This window comes from Bradysia coprophila, unplaced genomic scaffold (assembly GCF_014529535.1).
Source record: "Bradysia coprophila strain Holo2 unplaced genomic scaffold, BU_Bcop_v1 contig_358, whole genome shotgun sequence".
Classification (NCBI taxonomy): Eukaryota; Metazoa; Arthropoda; class Insecta; order Diptera; family Sciaridae; genus Bradysia; species Bradysia coprophila.
The window spans coordinates 60,157-83,053 of record NW_023503616.1 but is presented as its reverse complement, the minus strand read 5'-3'; the positions used below and the strand labels follow the sequence as shown (position 1 = coordinate 83,053).

The window sequence follows — 22,897 nt, the reverse complement described above, 5'->3', positions numbered from 1 at the left end:
CAGTAAGACATTTGAGATGTCGTTCACTGTATCACACTTTGTTAAAAATTAAGCGGAATTCGTAATGTATTTGTCGTCTTAGTCAGGGAGTGCACAAATTCACTCAGTTTTTTAACGTCGCAAATTGGCAACGGACCATTTAAGTATAATACGACATGTAGCTTCAGACAAACGTCACAAACAAGAACTCTCGTTGGAGCCTATACACTCCGTTAAGGAGAAGGTGATCTTGATGAAATCAAGTTCTAAACAGAGACAACCTGTTTCGTCATTTAGTAGCTCTTGGAACTGCTACTCATCAGTCGGTGGCAAACAGTCCATAGAGGTCTCCTAAATGTGCCATCGATACAGGAGCCTTGTACAATTGAACAACAATTGTGTACATCGTCAGAATATTTGGACGTAGGTCCGAAATGACATTAAAATAAACTCTTTTGATCGAATAATTGATCATCTCATGCGGACAAGCAAAACATCAAATCGCACATTTCAGCTATTTTCATATGGATATGATTTGAATATTTTTATAATTTTGTTCTTAAATGTCAAGTCTAATAAAGTTACTAATCAAGTTACTAATAAAAAAATTAAATCTCGTGACACTAACCCAAAGTTGTAAACCAGTAGCTTCGTTACTAAAATTTGGTTAACTTTAGAAGGTTATAATTCACAAAATTATATTTTTAAAATAGGTAAGTGAAAACATTATGTCATTTATGAATGATCCGCGCCAGAATTCATACCCTATGTCTAACATCAGTTGTACTGCATTCAACGAACTCCTAATTACAAGAAGACATTTAGTTGCTGTACTTGTGAAGTCACTTGTGTATGTACCTACTCAATACCGATTATTTTCAGTTTTATCAGACTCTTATTGATTATATGTTCCGCTTGCAGGTTAAGCATGTGTTTGTTGTGTAGTGGATGATGTTTCTCGTTGAAAGATGAACAGATTTTTTCCAGCTTAATGTCGTTAGCTTCCTACAAATTAGATCTACGGATTGCAGTAATAAAATATAGATCCGGACGCACTTTTAGAATAAAAATAAAAAATAAATACAAAATTGACCATGTGTATGCATTCACAATGGTCGCCATTTTTGACTTGGGAATTATTGTTATTGTTGGACATTATCGTTTTTGTCCAAAAAAACTGGCGTCCTCTCATAATAAAAACTAACACTAAAGGAATATATTATGCCGTTTTCGGATATTTAAGAATCTTAAATCTTGCCAAATCTTAAGAGACTCTGAAGATTACTTCATTCCATACCGTTCGAGTCGAGTGAGTCAGTTTGTGAATTGATGGATAATTGAATCAATTATGAAACCTTTGCAACAATAACAACAGCCTACCGAAATCGGACGCATTTTCTACTGGAATTTCGACCCTTGAAGCCAAAACCACTTTCAAAAAAATTCTTCGACGCTTGTGTGGCTGTTGAAAGGTGATCAAAAGCCGAAAACATGCACTTTTCTGACCAAAATTTCCAGTTACACGAGCCGTACAGGGTCGTGTGGGGTGTTATTAGAAAGGTAACTGCATATAATTTCGGGCCAAATGGTGTGGCGTGTGTGTTTGATTGAGGCTGTTTAGAAGAAAGTGGTGCTAATGTGAATTCTTGGCTGCTAGGACTTTCGCGCCGCGTCATTCACAATAATTGATAAAATGACACATTTTGTATAAGGAAGATGTCACTTTGTGAATGATTGTGAATGACACGGCGCGAAATTCCTCAACACCGAATTCTTGCGAGTCAAAGCGTGATGTACGTGACAGTAAAAAAAAACGTTTTTGTGTTTTCTTATTGCGGGGTTTGTATTTTACTCTTAAACAAGACAACTTATTATACAATGAATTGGGACTTAACTCCTAATTGCTAATTTATCTTAAATTTTACATTTTAAACAAGAGATTAATATCATTATTGGTGTCAAGTTTGTGGTATCTCCAAAAATAAATGTAAAAAAATGCTTCTTTGTCTCAATGTTTTTTTTTTTTAATTTCCAGGTCAAGGTCACTAAAAACAAGAACTTTTTTTAATCTAGAAATTTTGTTTTGCTACACCAAATTAAATATTCTCCAGACTTGTAAAACAAAAATTATCAAAAAAGGGTGTAATGTGCTGTACAGTTCAATGATCTAAATTTCATTTTATTTTTCATTTCAAAATTAATTTCTGTTTTCTTCATTTAATTATATCAGGATCTAATACTATTTTTACTTTGTTTCGTTGACTTAAAAATTATTTGACGTACATACATGAAGGCAGCATTTTTTTTGTTTATTTAATTAAAAATTTTCTTTAATTTTTTTTTTTTTGTTTATTTCTCTGTTTGTTTTTAAGTAAGCAGGTACCACATAGAAGACCACTATGATTTTAATTCTTAATTAGTTTGTCAATTGCCAATTATTTTCTACAATCAAATATTTAACAAAATTTAAATTTTTCTTTTTTTTATTAATTCTCTCTTTTACTTTGTTCAGCCATTTCTCAAAGCTGAAAAAACATGTGTGACACACAGTGTTAATTTTCGAAGGAAATTCATTGAGTTTTTATTGAAATATTTTACTAATTTATTTTTCTCTCTTTAATTATAATTTGTAATTTTCCTTCATTTCATTTAAACTTTCCTTATAAATACACTTACTTATCATATCTTTGTTTTATTGAAATAAGTCTCAAGTTTCACTTTATTTTATTTTTTTTAAATTTAATTAGACCCGCACGAATTGTGTATATTAAAAAAAACGTATTTTGACTTATAACATATTAGTGAAAAATAGTTATTTTCCCGAGATGTGTTTTAATGGAAAAATTTTGTGTAATGTGTGAGTCGAGGTTCACTTCAAAATTCCACTTAAGGTAGAAATTAGGAACAAGATCTTATATACGACAGTTCGATCTTCACTATTACAATTTGTGCACAAAATGGAAACTCGAATTTTTAAAAACCGTTTTTCGCCTCTCGTAATTTAAAATACTATTGTTCACTGCTTCGATCGAATTGCAGTATATAACTTTATGACTTTATGAGTGTGACTGTGTAAAAGGGGGGAAAAAACGGTTGAAAATTCCGTTAAATGTAAATCCAAAAGACCAATTCAAATTTACATTTTTGGGAATTTAATGGTCACACAATCGTACAGGTCTGTTCTATTATTATTTTTTATTTATTTTTTTTGTTGATATTTACACGACAAAATGTAACGATAAATACATCTTCCGAAGAAATGCAAAAAAAAAATATTTCTCTTTACAAAATTAAATAAAAAAAATCTCGATAAAAATAAATTGTTGGTAAAAGATCTATTCGAAATCGAAATGGAAATGATATTCGTTGTTGAAAATAAATTGACGAAAATTGCACTTTATAAATTTCGTATAAAAAAATTATTAAAAATAAAAAATTAAATTAAAATCTAATAACACAAATGGACGAAAATTATAAAACGTTGAATGTCAATAGAACAAATAATTTATTTTTTTTGCCTATTGGTATGGATCATGAACAAAATGTTTTAAATATTAGTTGAATGATGAACTTTTATAAATATTTTCTTGTTTTATTTTTACGAAAGTTAGCTTTAAATTTTTGTGACAACAAGAGACATAATTGTGGCCTAGTAAAACTCTATTTTAAACGGCTAGTCATCTGTTGTCGATGACAAAGAAATGCGATGAGCTCTCTAGCGACCTAACAGAATTAATAATTACGTCGTGATCCACTTCAAAAGGTAAATCAGAACAATAAATTAGTCGCATAAAATCAATTCACTTCGTTGTTGAATTCACTTTAGTTCTCTTACGCAGACGGATTGAAACTACGGTTTTCAAAATTTAGTTCAACTGGGAAAACCCTAAATATTTTGATAATTGGAGTGCAACTTAATATGAAGTCCGTCTTAATTTAATATTTGAACATTTTCTAATGTTCGCCAGATGAGTGTTATGTGAAATAATTGCACCGTGTCAATACTTAACGAAATTCTTTCCTGGTTAATTTTTAAAATGACTACGTTAATCTCATGTAAGTCAGCAAAATGATTCATCTCCTTTCCATGTAAAATCGCTCGCAAAATAAGCACAAGTCTTTAAAACTTTCCTCCTTTATTTGGTGATTTTTTTTTAAAGTATGATGTCTTAGGCGGCCTAGTACTTCTAGCCTAAACGCGAAAAATATTATGGTTTTCATTCTTTACCCACTATACATAATATGGATTCTATGTCTTATCGATAGTAAAGAATTCCCATACAACCAGTTACTGTTGAAGACGAATAATTAAGAAAAAAAAAATCTATTTTCAATGTGTGGACGGACAAACGAACTTCTAGACCGACTCAACTTTATGACTTATGAAATACCGGTAGTTTTCTACAGTTTGTTGTAAATTTAGAATTCAATAAAAGCATTTAGCTGATAAGACTATGCTTCTACTCTGTATGTTCGAATGGGTTCATCATAATTAAGGTCTTAGAAACGGCTAATCATCTGTTATCGATACCAACGAGAAATAAGCGATAAACTATTGATCATAGCTCTTATAATTATGAACGTTAAAAAGAAATGAAGTACAAGACGTTGAGTCAAACACTAGGCGATACTTCTGACAAGAAAAGTAAACGATTAGAACAGGTATAAACAGGCACCATTTGCCATTTCTAAAAGGTTAAGATTGATTTATTGAAATGATTATCTGAGTATTTGATAGGATTCATATTTTGATCGTTTAGTAGTCTTTTGGCAGGGCCCAAGTACACCTGCATCAATTTTTGGCGCGATACAGTTGTCGTTTGAATGTGCATTTTACAGTTCATTCGTTTGGAAATTCGCAGGTGAAACGGGTTTAATCGAACATGAATCTGCGACTGAATCGAAAAGAGCCTAACATAGAAACACAAACTGAAGTCAAGAGTTTCATTGTTTATTTAAATTGAGGAATGTTACGAATGGAAGAATATTAATTTTTTCAGCGAAAACATTAGAGTTCATGACGCTAAGTGGTTCCACTTTTTCGGGTTTCTTTATGTTTCACTATCCCAAATTTCATATCTATTCTTCTTTATCAAAATAAATTGTTATTTGAAACTACCCAAGCGCGTTAATAACATCTTTCGATAAGTACCTTTACATTATGCCTGTACGGCCACCGTAGCGGACTCTTCAGCTAAGCTGTCTCGCTGGAACGGTGTTACGGCTATCGATCCATCAATATGTCCAACGTCGTTGTCCGATTCCGATCCGCTACTCGAATCGCTGAAATTGTCGTTGGTGTGATGGTTTATGACTTTAATGCATTCGGCAACATCCGGATTGCTTTCCAATGTCGAGTGTTGGCTGGAAGGTGGATGGCTGTATTCGGATGTGTTTTCTTCATCGGAGGCTAATGCATTGTTCGAGCGTCTATGAATGGCGGCTGGAGTGTTTGAGTACTGAGATTTATATTTTCGAGCACGAACACCACGTCCAATCGGCTGACGAGCAAAACTGTAACATAGATTTTCCACGTTCACAATATTGTAACCGCCAGTCTACAAGTGAACCACAAACTCACCTTTTTCTTCTCAATGAGTAATTGTGATCAGTATCTTCCCCCTCTTCATCAGTCCAACTATCATCACATCGATCATCTTTCGCTTTGTAAATGCTGACAATTTTCTTGTTGCTTCCTCCGCACCGAATGAGCGTCACTTCTTTTTCGTTGTTGATCGATACGAATCCACGTCGGCTGGGAGTTATGTCATAAGTCAGTCCACCGTCGACCAAATTGTTACCATTATCCGAATGATTCGATTGAATCGACAGACGATTTTCAGTTATAAATTCACTGACTTTACGTCCCAGTTGCTCCAAATTATCATCATCACTGCAGTCACGTATATTCAACCGTTCATTGCTATTCATGGCATCGGCATCATCCAGTTGGTCCGGACTGGAACAGGCGTCCTGATACGTAATGTCACTGCGACTCATCAAATTTCCGTTCGACGAATTATTTTCGTCGCGCATAGTGTACTCCTCATTGACAATAGCCGAGTTAATCATACCGCCCAATTCGGTGTCCCTGAGGCACATTGACAGTTCGCGTGATGCTGCAAATGCACTCGGACTGGCATCTGTTTCGCTGATGTCCATCGTATCGGTTTGGGTTTCCGTGTCTACTAATTTGATTTTACGATTTTCCGGTTCACTCTGATAACGACGATCGCGAACAGGACTCGCTTGTGGTATCGCAAAACCACCACCGCCAGAGCCATTTCGACGATGTCGTAATTTCTTGTGTTTCTGATGACTGACGATGGCAATTGATTTTGGCTGAGATGATTTGTCTAGCGATGTGTACAGCGTGGCCTTGACGGGACTCTGTAAATAATAATTTTTGCGTTTAGATATAAGAACTTGTCCTCGATTTAATGTTGAGCGTTGATACATACGTCCGGTGTTGTGTCCACTGGGCTAGTGGTTGATGATTTGTGATCTGGCGACGATTTGACCAAAGCATTCGAAGCGAATCGACGTAGTTGCATTTTGCCGAACGTGGTTGCCATTTTCTTAGACACTTTTGGGATTTTACGTTCAAGTCTGTAATCATATTGTGTTGATCTCTTCACAGCCACATACAATTAATCTTAAAACTTACTCGTTGAGTTCCCTTTCTCGCTCCTGTAAGCACATCATCCATTCGCTGAGTTCCAAAAAAAGTTCGTTGGTTTTCTCCAATTTATTTTCGTAGGCCATTCGGATGTCCTTGGCGTGTTTCCTAGAATATATTTGTGATTTAGAAACTACCACCGCTGCCTTAAAATCATTATCAAATCATACCATTCGGCCGTTCGCTTTCGAATTAGTTCCTGTTCGAATTTATGGATATTTGTACCATTCTGAGTCATTTGCTGCATATGCGTTTTGATTTCTTTTTTCCACGATTTTTGATTCTCAAAATATTGCTTGTCGGTTTGTTTCAGCAATTGAGGCGAGGCGATTTCCAAGTGGCTGAGAATGATTTTAAACGATGGACGATTTTTTGGTTTGACTTTCCAGCACAGCTCAATTAGAATACGAAATCCCTCCGGGCACGTTTCTGGTATGGGCAGCTTCATAGTATTATTACCAACGCCCCAAATAATAGCGGATGAATCAGCATCCTTGTACGGAATTTCGCAGGTTAGCATTTCCCACAAAACTACACCAAATGACCAGATATCCACTTTTTCGGAGCATGGTTCGTTACGAATTACTTCTGGTGCCATCCATGCTACCGTACCTGCGAAACTCATTTTGGTACTTATTTCATTCCATTCGCGACTCGTACCAAAGTCGCTGATTTTAACAATTTCATTAATTCCAATTAGGATGCTGGAAAATAGACGGTTTTACATTGACGATTCTGTGTGTTACGGATTGAGTTAACTTACTTTGGGCTCTTCAAATCTCTATGTATAATCTTGTGAGTATGCAAATATTGCATGCCAAGCGCAATTTGCTTAGCCCATGAAACGATCCGTTGTGGCTGTACAACTTCTTCATCCTTCAAAATCGTCTGCAATGGCCCATATGGACAAAATTCCATAATTATGCAAAATACCGGTGCTTGAGTGCAAACGCCTCTGAAAAACGTAAGAGGAAAATTTAAATTGAAAATCGAATGAAATCGAAAAGATGTCGCCACTCACTTAAACTTTATTATATTCTCATGGTCCAATTTCCGCAAGTGTTTGATATCCGTTTCCTTTAAATCTCTCACCTTTTTCACGGCCACAATTTCATTTTTTAATTTACCACTGAAAACCGTGCCCTGTGCACCTGATCCCAACCATTCCAAATCAGTTATGCTCTCGAAAGGAATCTCCCACTGTTCCATTTTGCTGGTCATATCATTCACCGACGATTTCTCAATTAGTATGGAGAATATCGGACGCATGCATCCCAGGAAATTGTCGAAGAATCCCGTTGATTTTCCGGGCTGAGCAAATCCGGATCCAGCCGGCCAACGACTCGGGCACGGACGCTCCACGCTGCTGCTATCTGTGGCATTTTTGGTGTATGGCTTCTCGTTCGCCGGATAGGGATTTGACATTTGGGTGAGTTCATTCTGAATGCACACCATACTGAAATGAATTGGTTTTGAGTGTTTTAGGAGGCTGTTTCAAATGTCATTATCTTAATATATATTCGACGTGCGGATCCATAGAACTTAGATTTCATCATCCATAGAACTTAGTGACATATTTTTGGTCCTGAGATCCCATTTTTTCGTGATGGCTAATTTTTTTGCATTTTTTTGCACATTTTTTTATATTTGCACATACAATGGTTTCCTAGTAAAAAATGATTTAAAGAGTGACTCGGCCAAAAATATACCACTAGGTTTATTGGTTCTTCTATTGGAATCGTAAAGCTCAGTAACTTATTTTGGACTAAGTCATTCGTTAAATTAATTTTTGACCGATAAGACATAATTGCACATTTTTCAACAAATGAAGACTATAAACATGATCCAATTTTCAGCATTTGTCGATTTCAAGAATGTCTTCGGCAAAAATAAATCGCTTAGTTTTACAAATTCTTTACTCAAATATTTTATCAAAAGACCGGAGATATCACAAGAATAAGAAAAACATGTTTTGACGCAGTTTCGGATGAGTAATTACTGCCTGATTTGGTACAGCAATGTATTAACATTGAAATTAATAAGGAAATGCTTAAACTTATAAATAGAAACACAAACCGACTAAAGCCCAACTGATATGAGCTTCAATTTCATTATAATCTTGTTAAATTTCCCTATGACTGTATCTCTGTATCTTAGACCGGAAAGAAAATCCAACATATCCAGCAATCTGCACTATTTTCGTTCAAAACGAAACGTTCTGTAGAATTTTTATAGCTGTGACCAATACATGTGACAGGGCCGAAAATAAGGGAATTTTAATCATTTTCTTGGATTTTCGTAAAGTTGTTACGTAGTTGTCTCGGATGATTCATCTCAGGCACTTTCGCTAAATTTCCTAAAATCAATCGTCCAAGACACATAAGTAAATCACTATTTGCCAAGTTTATAATATCTGATATCAGTGCATTATCCAAAATTCCTCTCAGGCTTTTCTCTTTCGATTATGAAGCGATCAGAGTTTTTTTCATAATTATAGTTGTATACGCATCTGTTGTGGATGGTTGATTTTAGGCACTTTCACTTGTCGCCCTTACTTCGTTCGGGCTACAATTCACGAGATTACCTAAAATGTAGTACCACCCACTACAGATAGGTAAATAACTATTTCACTATCATGTGAGAGGCTTTTTTTTAAAGCAAGTTTAGTATCGAACTGAATATATATGAATTAACTAAATGAATTAAAGGACATAGTCGTTAAAAACAAACGAGTAAGAATCGAGCTTTAATGTTTAAGTGCACTTTACAGTGAAGCAAGCGAAATTTCTGTAGCTCGATATATAAAACTATTTATGCTAAGAGAACTGTGGTACGATATCTCGGATCTCGATGTTGTAAACAAGGATATCGACTTCGTCTCGAACCGGTTACTCCATCTCGAACCGAGATACCGCTTTACAGTTCTATGTTCTATTAGTATAAATATCTATTAAATGCAGTGAGCTATCCTGAGCCTATTTTACAGTTTTTTGTATAATAATGAAGAACGAACTAAAAGCTCAGGTTAATAATGAAAGCGCTTAGCATAGTGTGTTGCTAAAGCTACTCATTCCTCTAATTGGCTTGTTTTCGTACCATTTCCATTAGTTTTCATTGTAACATGAGCTCGTGAGCTTATTTTACAGTTTTCTTTAAGAGCGGACAAAAAGCTCATGTTAATAAGTCCGGAAACACACGAGTAATTTACGTTAAACAATTGAAAACGAAGCATAATTGTCGACCACATCAACGCAAAATTTCACGTGTATTTCAATCTTAAAGAGAGCGCCTTAGGCCGAAAGCACACGAGCAATTTTGCGTTGATGTGATCGAAAACTATGCTTCGTTTTCCATTGTACTTCGAAATTCACCCCAGGCTGAACGATGGAAAACGCAGTATAATTGTCGATCCCATCAACGCAAAATTGCTCGTGTGCTTTCAACTTAACATCATGCGTTGCCAAAGCTACTAATTTTTTATTTGGCTCAGTTTCGTACCATTTCCATTAGTTTTTATTGAAACATTAAACCAGGTACAGCGTGGGGAGGAAAATATCTACCGACCCAAATTATATCCATTGAATTTACATATAAAATTTGTATCTATTGGTTGAATGTTGAGACGAAAACTAAAGAAAATGTTAAGATTATTAGCGACTAAGGAAAATTATTTGTAGTTTTCGCCCCGCTGAACATATTAACCTTTTCGTATAAAAATGGGTAAAATAAATATGCGAGTGCGTCAGCTTCCGCCACACAAGATATCGAATCATATCCCATATATTATACGATACCTTATCGCAAAACATCATATTTTTACTTTACTCTTGATCTCGAGTGTGATGAAAGAAATAAATTTTCAGAAAAGCGATAAAACATTCCAATTGAGTCTATGGTTGTGTTCACACTCCGGCCTATGTATGTTTCAGGCATCGTGTGATAAATTATCGTTTGCTACACTCTTTATCTCGTTTAGCTCGATAGATTAAAGAACCTCGGACTAACGCTATCAGAGCTTCAAATGCTGGAGTGGTTCTACGGAATACATTCTCAATTCTCTTCTTCTAATATTACTACGAAAATCATATAGAGACGACGTAATACGGAAGAGAATAAAGACGAATGATTAGAAAATGTACTTCGTCAGACCAGTAGATAATACTATTTGATAATACAAAAGCCTCGTTACATAGTCTAATAGAGTTGTTTTAAAGTTTCTCACTACAACAAAAGCGAACAACACGAACCAATGATCGGAAAAAAGATAATCGTTCGGCCTATGCAAGTTTCGGATTCAGAGTCTACCGAACATTGCTTGATATGAGCGGTTGATAAAAAGAAGAGTTTTTCTTACTTGAGTGTCACAGTTTTCTCCTTCTGAGTTTTCTTTCCTTTTTGCTTTCCTTTAGTATTCAGTAAATTTTTTTCTGCTCATTAATTTTCCTATTTAATTTTCATGTGCGATACTTTAAAATGAGTCAAGTTCAACGTAAAGTAGAAGGGTTTCCTTTGCCCATAATGATATGTTTTAGATTATGTATAAACAAAAAAAGAAAAAAAAACGAAATTGTCTCAAATCACCCGTATAAGACAGACGAGTACACAACTTTACATGCAGGCTGCAAGTTCGAAAAAATCTTTAAGATCCCCAAGCATGTAACAAAAGACCAAAGTTTCCAAAATGACTTTTCTTCCGAACGATTACATTACATCGACTACTTTACGAACAAAGCTAAAATTTCACAAATTCTGTTCTTTATTGTCATGCATTTCGCGTTAATAGGAAAATTGCAATCCTAGAAACAAAGAAAAATTTTGAGAGACTCCAAAATCGAATATGATGGAGGTAAGGTATATAGAGATTGACGAAAATTATTTCCGAAATAGTTTTTTGGGAGTGTTCTGCTATTGTCGCTTTATACAAGTACCTAATTACTATTTGCTTATTCCACATAACATTAATGTTGAAAGAAACCGAATATTCCGAAAAAAAAGTTATTGTAAAAAAGCCTGTATCAATGCCATAAACGCGCTGCTATGCTAAAATGATGTTGAGTGTTTAAGAGATAAGAGTCTATTTTTACGGCTTTATTTGCGCAAATGAGATATATACCTATTATACATTCTTCTAGTTTATGTATGCATACGGGGCTTACCATACAACTACAAGATAAATTCAGACAACGACAAAATATTAGTTTATCAATTTGTCAAACCATTAAACAAGTTTAATTTGTCCAGTCTAATACCGAGATTTTTATTTGATAAACCATAAATGAAACGTAATTAATCCATTTCATTAAAAATCTAACGTTTAGGTGCTAATAAAATGTCTAACTAAACTTACAATAGTAAAGTAGGTCAATCACACAACAACAAAAAAAACTATTTTTGAAGGTTAAATCATATCTTGAGCAAGAAAAAAATTGAAATGTCTTCAGATAGCACACAAAATTCATCATTACCTCTCTCAATATTCGATTGGTTTTGCTTGCTCTCTAATTACGTATACCAGTGTGGCCCTTAATTGTATTGTACTTCTTGCTGCGTTCGATATCATTTCCTTCTTTTTACCCATAATTCATTGACATTCAAAATTCAATGAACAAACAACTTTATTATCAAAATTAAACTAGAAATAATGAAACCTGCGATTTTCCTAATAACTGGTAATAAAACTACTCGATTCAGGCATGATAATGCGCGTTATCACTTAACAAGGAACAGAATTTGAACTTTTTATCGTCACGTTGAACGAAGATAAGATTTTTAATAATATAATTTGACTGGTCTGGTGATGATAGATAACAAAGTGAAAAATTCTAAGGTAGTGTAAGTATGGTTGTGTAGTGCTTATTGCAATAAAAATACAAGATAATTGCATTTCATTTGTATGTGGAGAGAAAAAAAAAGGTTCAGATTGATGTGCACACCAGTTCGTAGTGTTATTTTCCTAGACTTAATTTTGTTCTACACTATGTAGCTTATACGTGCAAATTGATTAACATTTCAACACATCCCATTGATCAGCATATTCCACTACATCTGTCACTTTATTGATATCACAACATTGATTTAAACGCCTACAACCTACATTATAATTTGCGACGAATCAACTCAATTATTGATAATGAAAAATACGGAAAAGTTGTTTTTGTTGAATGATGTGCGTTGCATATAAAATGTTCTATTCAGAGTGTTGCCGCGAATTGAAGAGATTTTTTGGAAAATAAAAAGAGAATGAAAATTCAGTAAATAGGCATGTAAAGCATTATTGCTCACAAGTTATTAAAGGTTCAAACTTCAACATTTTTGTAGATATCGAATGCTCTGCGAATTTCTGTTTCGATTTCTTATCGATACATGGAACTTCCGTTCGAGAAACAAAAATGAAAATTGGTGTAACAGCTGACATTGAGCTTGGAATAAAATTATTTTTTGTGGAACACCACGTCATATCATCTGTACATTGTTTCTAGCTCAGATATGATTTATAGGCAAACATTCAAGTCGTTTGCATTAAGTTTTTTCGCAGTTTTCAAGACTAATTCTACGTTCCTAATCCTGTTCCTTCGAAAAAAGAAAAAAAAAGAATGACTAAGATTCTCGTGTGAGGAACGATTTCTAGATTGGTCAATTACACAATCCAAATCTATGTATATTCATTCCACATTGCCAATAATGTTGCGACCTTCACGTATGTAACGGAATGAATAATATCAATTGGATTGTATCATTGAAAATGTGACTTATTTATTTTCTCACACTGTAAGTTCCGTGCGGCAATGGACCTCTATACAGTTTTCTAATTGAACATCATTTTATAGCCACATCAGCTGTAGTCATATTTAATTGATATATTATCCAATGAAAGTGTAAAACAGGTATGGTCTATTGTCCGCCCGGAGGACATAAAAATTTGATTTTCGTACTTAAACGCACTCATTTTCATATTATTTTGACATAAAATGTGAGTGCGTTTAAGACGAATTCGGCGATCGACCATACCTGTTCTCTACTTTCATTGATATTATCTCAATCGTTGTCATTATTCTTATAGCACGGTAGAGTAAAATAATCCAGGCAGGAGCGGCTCATTTTTGAAATGTCAAATAATACCATATAACGAGAGATATATACCGTCGGCAACATAACTAAAGGCCGTATCTCCGATATCTCAGAAACTACTGAACTGATTTTGATAAACTTTTTTTACCTTGAAAGGCAGCGAGAAGTTATGAATTGTAAGCCTGACGTAAAGTCAATTAAACAATTTTTTTTTTGTAAGACATTTGAGCCAATTTTGATATTTAAAATTTTATTTATCCCTGAAAGGTAGTAAAAAGGAATCAATTTTGAGCTCGGCATGAAGTCAATCGGCCATACGGCTTATTGTGGAAAAACTGAAAAGCCTCTAGAGAATACGACGAAAAGTGCTGATTTCACTGAAATTCTGTTTATGCTCAAAATTCATAACTTGGTACTATCTTTCACAGAACAAAATGTTTTTCAAAATCGGTTCAGTAGTTCCTGAGATATCGGAGATACGCCATTTGGTCATGTTGCCGACGATACGACATACGACATAAGAAAAACGTGGGCTGGAATTTTATTTGTTGATCACACTGAGCTAGTTAGATGTCAAATTGTATAAGACAATGAAGCATGAGACGATCTAACTAGCTCAAAATCAGTGTGACCAACACAGGTTTTTTTTTGTCCCACGAATATTCAATTTTGTCGTATAAATCAATCTTTCCTATAATGATATAATACACTGTACGAAAATGAACTTAAATGGACACGATGGACACTGACAATATATTAAAAATTTTATTCGCAAACAATTAGGTAACTAGATAATTCAGGTCCCTTAGACAAATGAAGCCCTCCTGCCTGGTTTATTTTACTCTGCCGTGCTTCTAGTAAAAAGAATTCTTTCAGTTTTAATAAATATTTAAATAAGTGATTTGAGTTGATAAAATACATATATTCTGTACAGGGTTAACATCTGACAAGAGCCTTCTATAGAATGAAATTTTCTTCGTGATATTTAGAATGTAATTTTTATTTCATGACCTTCGGTGAATTGCGCAAGATAAACACTGCTAGGGAGATTGAGATATTCACTTATAATTTTAGATTGACATACTTATACACACAAAGCATATGAAGTGGAGAGTCACCTTATAAATTTCAAGTTATACTCTTATTTATAGGTTAAAATCACAATCTCCTACTGGAACTTGTAACGTAAAGTAGGACTTTGGAATGTAATTAAATAAACAAAGGAAGGAAAGTCGATAAATTATATGTGGGATCTCATCTTACATATTATATTGGCAACAAGCTCATTATTCTCGGTAAAAAGGAACATCACAACGAAGCTTTTAATACGAGCTTGTCGCGAAAAGCTAAATCGAATTGGAAATTAATTAAAAAACAACAGAAGTCACATTATAAAAATGTGCAACTTTGTCTGTGGAATGGGTACATGAAACGTAATACCTTTAAATTGTCAATGTTATTGTCATCATCGCAAGTATCTGATAATTATAAATTGATGTACTAAGTAAATTTTAACAAGACACAGCACACAAAAATAGATTTTCTTTACAGTTTTTTTTGGTTGGTAAATTTTAAGTTTCCGTACACCACCGCAGTTAGGTAACAAATTTGCAAACTATTAGTTTCGTCAAATGTTGTTATTAAATAAGTTGGAAGCGAGAGAGAAAAAAAAACAACAAATTGTTGCCACATTTTCAATATTATCATCATCAATAAATCAATATAAAAAAGACTTTTTTATTTCGCATATGAACAAAAAAAACCTGTTCAAATATTAGCACCATATATCGATACATTGAAATTTTTCGGGTCTCTCAACTCGAATGTATAGGTACACATAATTTGATATTACATATATACGAATACAATAGCAGAAAAAAAAAGTTTTATACTGCGGAGTGTGTTTGTTTCGCCTACAAACTCCTCAGCAAAAACAATTAAATGAAAAAAAAATCTAATTTTTTTTACCTTCGCCTAATTGTTTTTTCGTAAGCATCAGGTGGTTCAGCATTTCTATTCCAAAATGAAATATAAAACACCATCTTGAGGCACCTCAAGATATTTATTTGCGTTGTAACTCTTTACTGAGTTTCGGTTTCAGTTCAACAGATTTTCTTCTAATTACAAATGATTTTTCAATACCACACAATCAAGATACAATTCTTTTTATCACAATTTTATGTATTATTATCTTCATCACTCCATTCTGACGATCGATGACGTCAAACGAGACGTTTTCTTTTTCTTTTATTCGAGAACACAATTCTGCGGCGTTCATTACCCGACAAGTATAAATTAAGTACTAAGCTATTGGGGGAAAAAAAATTAAAAAATTATTTATTTCCCACTGCTATACACCACACACTGCTATTGTGTGGTTCTGTACGGTTTATTTTGTGGATGTATATGGGTATGAAGTGAGAGCTATATGCACAGAGCGACGACAGAGCGCCCAAAAGCTATTATAAGTATTGTTGTTTGTAATACACATTCTATTGTATAACATGCGGATAAATGATACGTTATTTGGGTATCGAATCGAAACAAATACAAAATAACTCACAAATTTATAGATGTTTTGGTGTTTGTCTCGTTTGTGTTAAAGAAAAGTTTCAGATAAAATTGTTAACTACAGAGTACTTGCAGGTATAGAGAAGCAGATGTAATGCCATTGTCGTCATTACCACTGTAGGTTTAACCGAACGAGAAAATTCATAATTCTCGACTAATTATAAATTCAAATTGTTCAAAATACGTAAATGAAAATTCTGTTTGACACACATTTTTATCAGAAATCCTTCAGAGTTTTGCTAAAATTAGGATAGGGACATGTAAACGTACACTATGCATATCTACATTCTGCATTAATTAGTTTCAGATTTCTCCCAGACACTTATTTATTGGTGGTAAAGAAACATCTTCCTCCTAAAAGTTTCAATAACTTCAACACTAAGGAGTCAAAAGCTTATTTTTCATACCTTCAGAAGTTCCTACATTTCTACATAATCTGAAACATTATACAGAAACTATTTGCTGTGTCAACCACATTCCTTAGCTTATAGTGAATACACATAGACATCTAATGAACACACATAAACTACTCAAATGTTGCAAATAACAAGAAGTAATTGCTATTTAATGTAGTATATTAGGTAGAGTATATTGATTTCTCTAAATGTTAATTTGCCTTCAGTATTTTGCGTCTTCTTATCACAACGTTTAAGACTGAAATGTTTTTGTTTATGCGAATTCCACAGAAAGTTACGAAAATACCTATATTGGACTGGGGAAGCCATAATAGGTTGATTTTGTAGTTAATGTCTATTAACATTCTATTGGACATTGTACCTAGCTTATCTGCAGAATCGAGGTGGATGTTAGGTCAGCAAGGAAATAATTTGTATGTCTTGCTTGCAAAATGATAAATCGGAGAAGGAGATCACTTCTTTTGGGCAAGTAACCGAAATCTGACAGTCTAGGAGTAACTCGGAACATAGGAAAAGCTTTTAGATTGATACTAATTAAGTTTTGAAAATAAAAAGCTTGTGACTGACATTGAACAAACATTGAGAAATTCAAATTCACTGTAAATTAATAAAACTTTATTGATAGAGAAGACGTATATTTGTATCGAATAATTTTGGATTATTAAACGTGTTGTGCAATTTATACGGATATTAGGATAATTTTAAAAGAAGAACATTCACAACTCTGTGGTGCAGAATTTGTAACAGCTGGTCTTATACTATTGTATATACCAGTAATGTTCTAGCCGGTTTATTTGCCCACACAACCAGTGTGAGTGAGTTACCCGACAAATATACATCTTATAAAAAATAGCATACGCACCAGCTGGTAAATTACCAGCTGTAACAAGTTCTGCATTGCAGTTAAATTTACCCAGGGTAAATAGTGACTATGTCCTCCAAATGCTTATTGCAAAGTGGAGGTCTGAGCCTAGGGTTTAGAAATAGTGGAAATAGAAAATTCTGAGGATATTATTCGAAAGGTTCCTGTTGAAGACGAGGGTTACATATAGAGAAAGGAAACCGAATTTCTATTTCTCGTTAAATGTCAAATATAATCGAAGAAATTAATGTGTAGAATCATTTCAAACAGTTTTAATGCAGATTACTATTTTGAGTACTTCGTTTAGTTTGAAAATTGCTTTCATTACTTCATTAGGACACTTTCTATAAATACATAGAGGGAATAAATTCATTTTATAATAATTTCGTGTTGTCCTCATTTTCTTCTTACAAAAAATAAACGATAGAATATCTCATGTGATATTCAATGAGAAAAGTCCACTATCTGACATAGTTCCATCTTTTATCACTGCTTGAGAGACGCTTGGTATAAAATCAATAGTGTTGACTTTTACAAAAGTCTCCATTATTGCTTACAAACATTCGGTATGACGACAAAACTCTTAGTACGCTTTAATGCTTGTGGATAAAAAGAACCGATCGGTCTTTCCCTATACCCAAAACTGTTTCAATCTTCCACCGGAAGATTCTTCTGGCTTCGATGTGATCATGTATAGACAACCAGACATTACTCCCTAGCCCATACATTCTTTTTTACGTTTGTGAAACAAAATTTTTATGTTACATCATTAACAAATATCTAGGGATCACTTCCTTTTAGTTTAGAATTTATAAGACGAAGTATTTTTGGTTGAAATCTACATGATCAGAACGAAAATTCTTAGACATCCTAAGATTTTGTGTCTTAATTTGGAAGAAGCAAAGGGTTGAAATATTGTAATACAGGTACTTCTAGCAAATTTGAAAGGCAAAGTTATTCGCTTTCATCTGTCTATCTAGTTTATTGAATTTTTTTAAAGAAAGTAGCATTAGTTTCGACACCTTTTTCTATTTCTGTAGAAAACCGGTATTCAAACTATACTAAAACCGGTATTCGGGATCCCGATACTGCCGGCTTTACCGGTAATGGATTTACCAGTTTCCCTTCCCTAGTTACATACGGTTGAAAGGCTGACGGAGAGTTTATTTTGGAAACCAACATAACATCGATTGATAGGCTAATTTACATTGTGATACCAATTGAAGAAACATTATATTCTTATTCTTCAACGAAAATTCAAAATAAAATTATTATCTTACAAAATTAACATCAGCACTGCTGCTATATATTAAAAACTGCGCTGCTGCGTCTAGCTCGAAAAATAAAACTTTGACCTGAATGAAGGATTCAGACTTGGCAAACAATTAATTTCATCATAATCATCAGATATTACACGCGATATTTACATTGGGCCGAATAAAAATATAATTCTGATACGCGACAGAATCGACAATTGCTTGCTTACATTCCGAGAGAGGAAGAGACATACAATGAAATAAAAGTGATACTTTCAACCGTGTAGTTTGTTGAAGCAATTGAAAAGCTTTTTGTAAGCACATTTACACAGTTGAGCACCGTTATCAAATTCCACTTTATTTGTGTATTTTATGGAAACACATATTTTATGTGTGTATCGGACTGGCTTTTCTGTATAGTTTTTTTTCCCTTCTCTGTTTGAAACGGAGATTGGCTGTTATTGAACATCATGTAAACATGTTAAGTATAATATTAATATATAAAATACCGAGCTACACAAATTGTCACTAATATTTATATGCGTGAAAATATATTTTGTCGGTATGTAAGTAATTGAGAAGGTTCATGACATCGAAAGTAAATTGCGTTTTCATTAAATTATAATCTCAAAAGCGAAAATACCTTTTGCGTTCAGCATTGTCCAACGAATGCGTCGAACCATATTGTTCCTGTTTAACATCCCCCATTATGTCACCTGGATTTTGTAGATTGTGTTGCTCCATGGTATTACTTAAAGGGTGCATATTACTTCTGTTGTCCACATTATCATTTTCAATTTCATTTGCATTTTTTATTTTTGTTCACTGTTCCAAGTATGTTACACACATTTTTCTCTAATTGTTCATATATGCTGTACAATTCAGGAGGCAATTATTTTTTTAAATTATATTCAAGCCCACGAACACACCACCATTTAATTTCTATATTTTGTTAATTATTTGCACTTTAGTAATACAAAAACATTTCTTTCTTATTGGTTGACCATGAGCACATGTTGCGAAATTTTCGATGTATTTTTTTGTGTTACGTTGTGACGACGTTATGTATCCATTCAATCTGCGAAAAAGGAATTTTTTTTCACATTAATCTGTAGTAAATAAATTGACAATTTGATTTTCAATGGATCTAGAGAATGTGTACAATTCTTGCTTGTGTAGTGAGTGAACACGTGCTTTGCAATTAAAATCGCTGTCCACGAAAGAGAAAATACGATGCGATTGTTGATCTTAAACAGTATAAAGTCAATGTCTTTTCGTCAATGTCTGGCTCATCTGGTCTCATTTTTGATGAAATCTTTTTTATTATTTAAATATTAAATGTTTGTCAATATGCAAATGTTTTTTTGTTTGTCGTCTTTTTTCGTCATTCAAAATCATATTGCCTCAATAGAAACAAGTTCTGTCGATGGAGAACCTTTATTAAAGGTGTAAATGCGGTTTTGCCAGTAGAAAATCACTTGGGGATGCTTTTCACAAACATATACGCGACAAATTCTATTTATCCGCATCAGAGTCTTTCGAAATCAGACTTCTAATACTTGACTTACTAAAGTCAATACTTTCACAAAAATTATATTATTAACAAATCACTCGTATTGATTGTTTAGTCGTCTTGTTTTAGTATCAAGCTCGTAGCGCTTTTGCGGACGTGTATGTGCGTATTTTTTTCCTTCTGCTCTCCGAATCGATTTCTTTCAGTTTAATTACCTTTCCCAGCTCAAAAAAACATGGAAAAAACCATTTTGTTGTTAGAGAACAAAATAAATTGGATATTATAAAATATCTCGCCATTTAAGACGCGTTGAGACAGGTAGTGCCGTGTTTTAAGACCATTTGGACAATTGTCCAGGGCATTGGATAAGATCAAAAAAATTTTGGTTCTCCAACAAGACCCCAAATTCGAAAAATTAGATTAAATTTGTGCGTATAGTAGACACGACTCTGGAGACTGGACACATTTTGAACTAATAAATCGACTGCTTATAGTCATTTGTGTAACATATCTATCTTAATGGTGTCTTTCGGTATTTCAGAAGGCATCATATCATTACCGTAATCTATAAATTCATTTTCTAAATCCTTGAAGACTTTTTTTACGTTTAAATTTTATTCAACCATTAGCACACATAATATTCCAATAATATTTACACAAAAAATTCATTTGATCAAGGCAATTTTGATACTTAAGATAGAAGAAAAATTATCGTACGCTAAAAATTATCAGAATAACCGAATGCAAAAATATAAAATTCACTTAAATGTATACTTTAGCCGTTCCTCGATACACCCTCTGTAAGAATATTATAATACCACCATGGAAAGCAATAACAACATTTTCACCCCTCTTTCATTTATGTGTAATAACCAGAACTAGAACTTTTTTTTCTACTTTAACTAAAACTTGTTTTTTTATTCAATTCTCTTTTCTGATCAGCAGGTTTACTTGTGGAACCTTAACACATAGAAATATTTACAATAATACAAACGAGAATTTGTATACATCTTATGTTGCACCTTTTTTTTGTTATGCATCATGGGTTACTTTAGACCACCACTGTACGACAGGTAGAAAATAAATTTCATTGTTAAAGATTATGGTCTTTTGCCGAATAAATTCCGTATTTTTCACTTCATATTATACCATATCGTACTGACTATCGATTTTTTGTTGTTTATTTTAGCAAATTAAATTAAAAATCGTGTATGTCAAACGTATAGAACAACACGTTTAGACGATAATATTCTTCGACATTATTATATTGGCCAATATTGATTTCCAGAACTCACCTTTTATAGTAATGTTTTGTTTTAAGCGATTATCTAATTACTAAAACCCGCACTCTTCATGGAAATAACTTTTAAATGAAAAACAATTGAAGTGACTGATTCCGAGCAATTATACTTTAAAGAAAAGTTAAACGACTGAGTTTAAGTTGAATTTGAATAACAATAATTAAGAACACCGTCAATCCAAGAATGGAACACTGTTGTCTTGTTGTATTCTATATGCTAAATAATATGGCAAAAGATCGTAACACTCATACAGAAAGACATAAACAACAAGATGGCGCATTTACCTCTGTAACTTCTTGTGCGCTGCGCACACTCAACATTATAGCATACGTATACGTATACATGTGAAAATACCCTCAGATATACCATCAACATAATAATTCGTATCTAAAAAATTTTACATAACCACAAGAAAATATTCTCTTGGCGTTCAGCTGAAAAACATACACATACAATAGTGAATGTGAATCATTATTGATGTATGAAGAAAAGGTAGTACCACTAAAATTTATTGCTTTTTTTTGTTGGAATTAATTGATGTTGGACTAACATTATGCTGATGAATCAAACAGCGAAAGTTGATTTCAATATTAACTGATTCACCCCAATAATTTCGCTCTTCATTAGATAACATTCAAGATTATTTAAAGAGTGGTCAGTCAACGTGGTACATGTATGCCATCCACTTTAACATGCAGAAAAGAGTGTCGAACATGGTGAAACAAAAGAGAGCGATATATTGTGTGAACTTGTACCATTGATTTGTAATTATTAAATGAAAGTTCATGAAAGACCGTAAAGAAAAGTTTAAAATGAGCTTTACACTAACCGTCTCAGCACTGCAATGTTGTATGGATAATTCACTCAAGTAATTGCATTAACAAAATTACCACTAATCGATTGTAAATTCCACGAAACTCTTTTTATTTGAAAGAATCCTTCGCACCGACCGATAGTCGCCTCAACACTGTCACACTGCGTATCTTTTACCAACAAAAATATACTCAATTCACTTCGTTTATAGTTGATTTTATTGAAATCTCTCCAATGAATGAAAGCTTTTAGGTGTTATGTATGTCCTTTTTGGCTCGTACGTAGTTTAAGGATGCTTATGTGGTTTTCTGTTTTTACAATAGAAAAGCGAGACCTTATGTTGAAGTAATGATCCGTATTATTCCATTCTATCATTAGAGACAATAATTTGGTCGTTCATGAGAAGAATAACCTAAATGTCTCGTGTGTCTCTGCAGAA

The 22,897-nt window shown here is 33.5% G+C and overlaps 1 protein-coding gene across 4 annotated transcripts; it reads right to left on the bottom strand.

Annotated features, from left to right (window-relative positions):
* Positions 1-1,795: 1,795 nt before the first annotated feature.
* Positions 1,796-22,609, bottom strand: LOC119081610 (mitogen-activated protein kinase kinase kinase 12). Of its 4 annotated transcripts, none has more exons than XM_037190652.1 (9): positions 22,475-22,609; positions 19,475-19,909; positions 7,680-8,114; positions 7,422-7,613; positions 6,829-7,362; positions 6,647-6,766; positions 6,441-6,588; positions 5,561-6,369; positions 1,796-5,493 (listed from the first exon to the last, which is right to left on the bottom strand). In XM_037190652.1, the coding sequence occupies exons 2-9, from the start codon at positions 19,594-19,596 to the stop codon at positions 5,139-5,141; spliced, it is 2,715 nt and encodes a 904-aa protein (XP_037046547.1). In that variant the 5' UTR covers positions 19,597-19,909; positions 22,475-22,609; the 3' UTR covers positions 1,796-5,138. The 4 variants fall into 4 exon arrangements, with proteins under 4 accessions (XP_037046547.1, XP_037046546.1, XP_037046548.1 ...); XM_037190651.1 differs by lacking the exon at positions 22,475-22,609 and adding an exon at positions 21,640-21,868; XM_037190653.1 differs by lacking the exon at positions 22,475-22,609 and adding an exon at positions 19,994-20,057.
* Between the last annotated feature and the right edge of the window lie 288 nt (positions 22,610-22,897).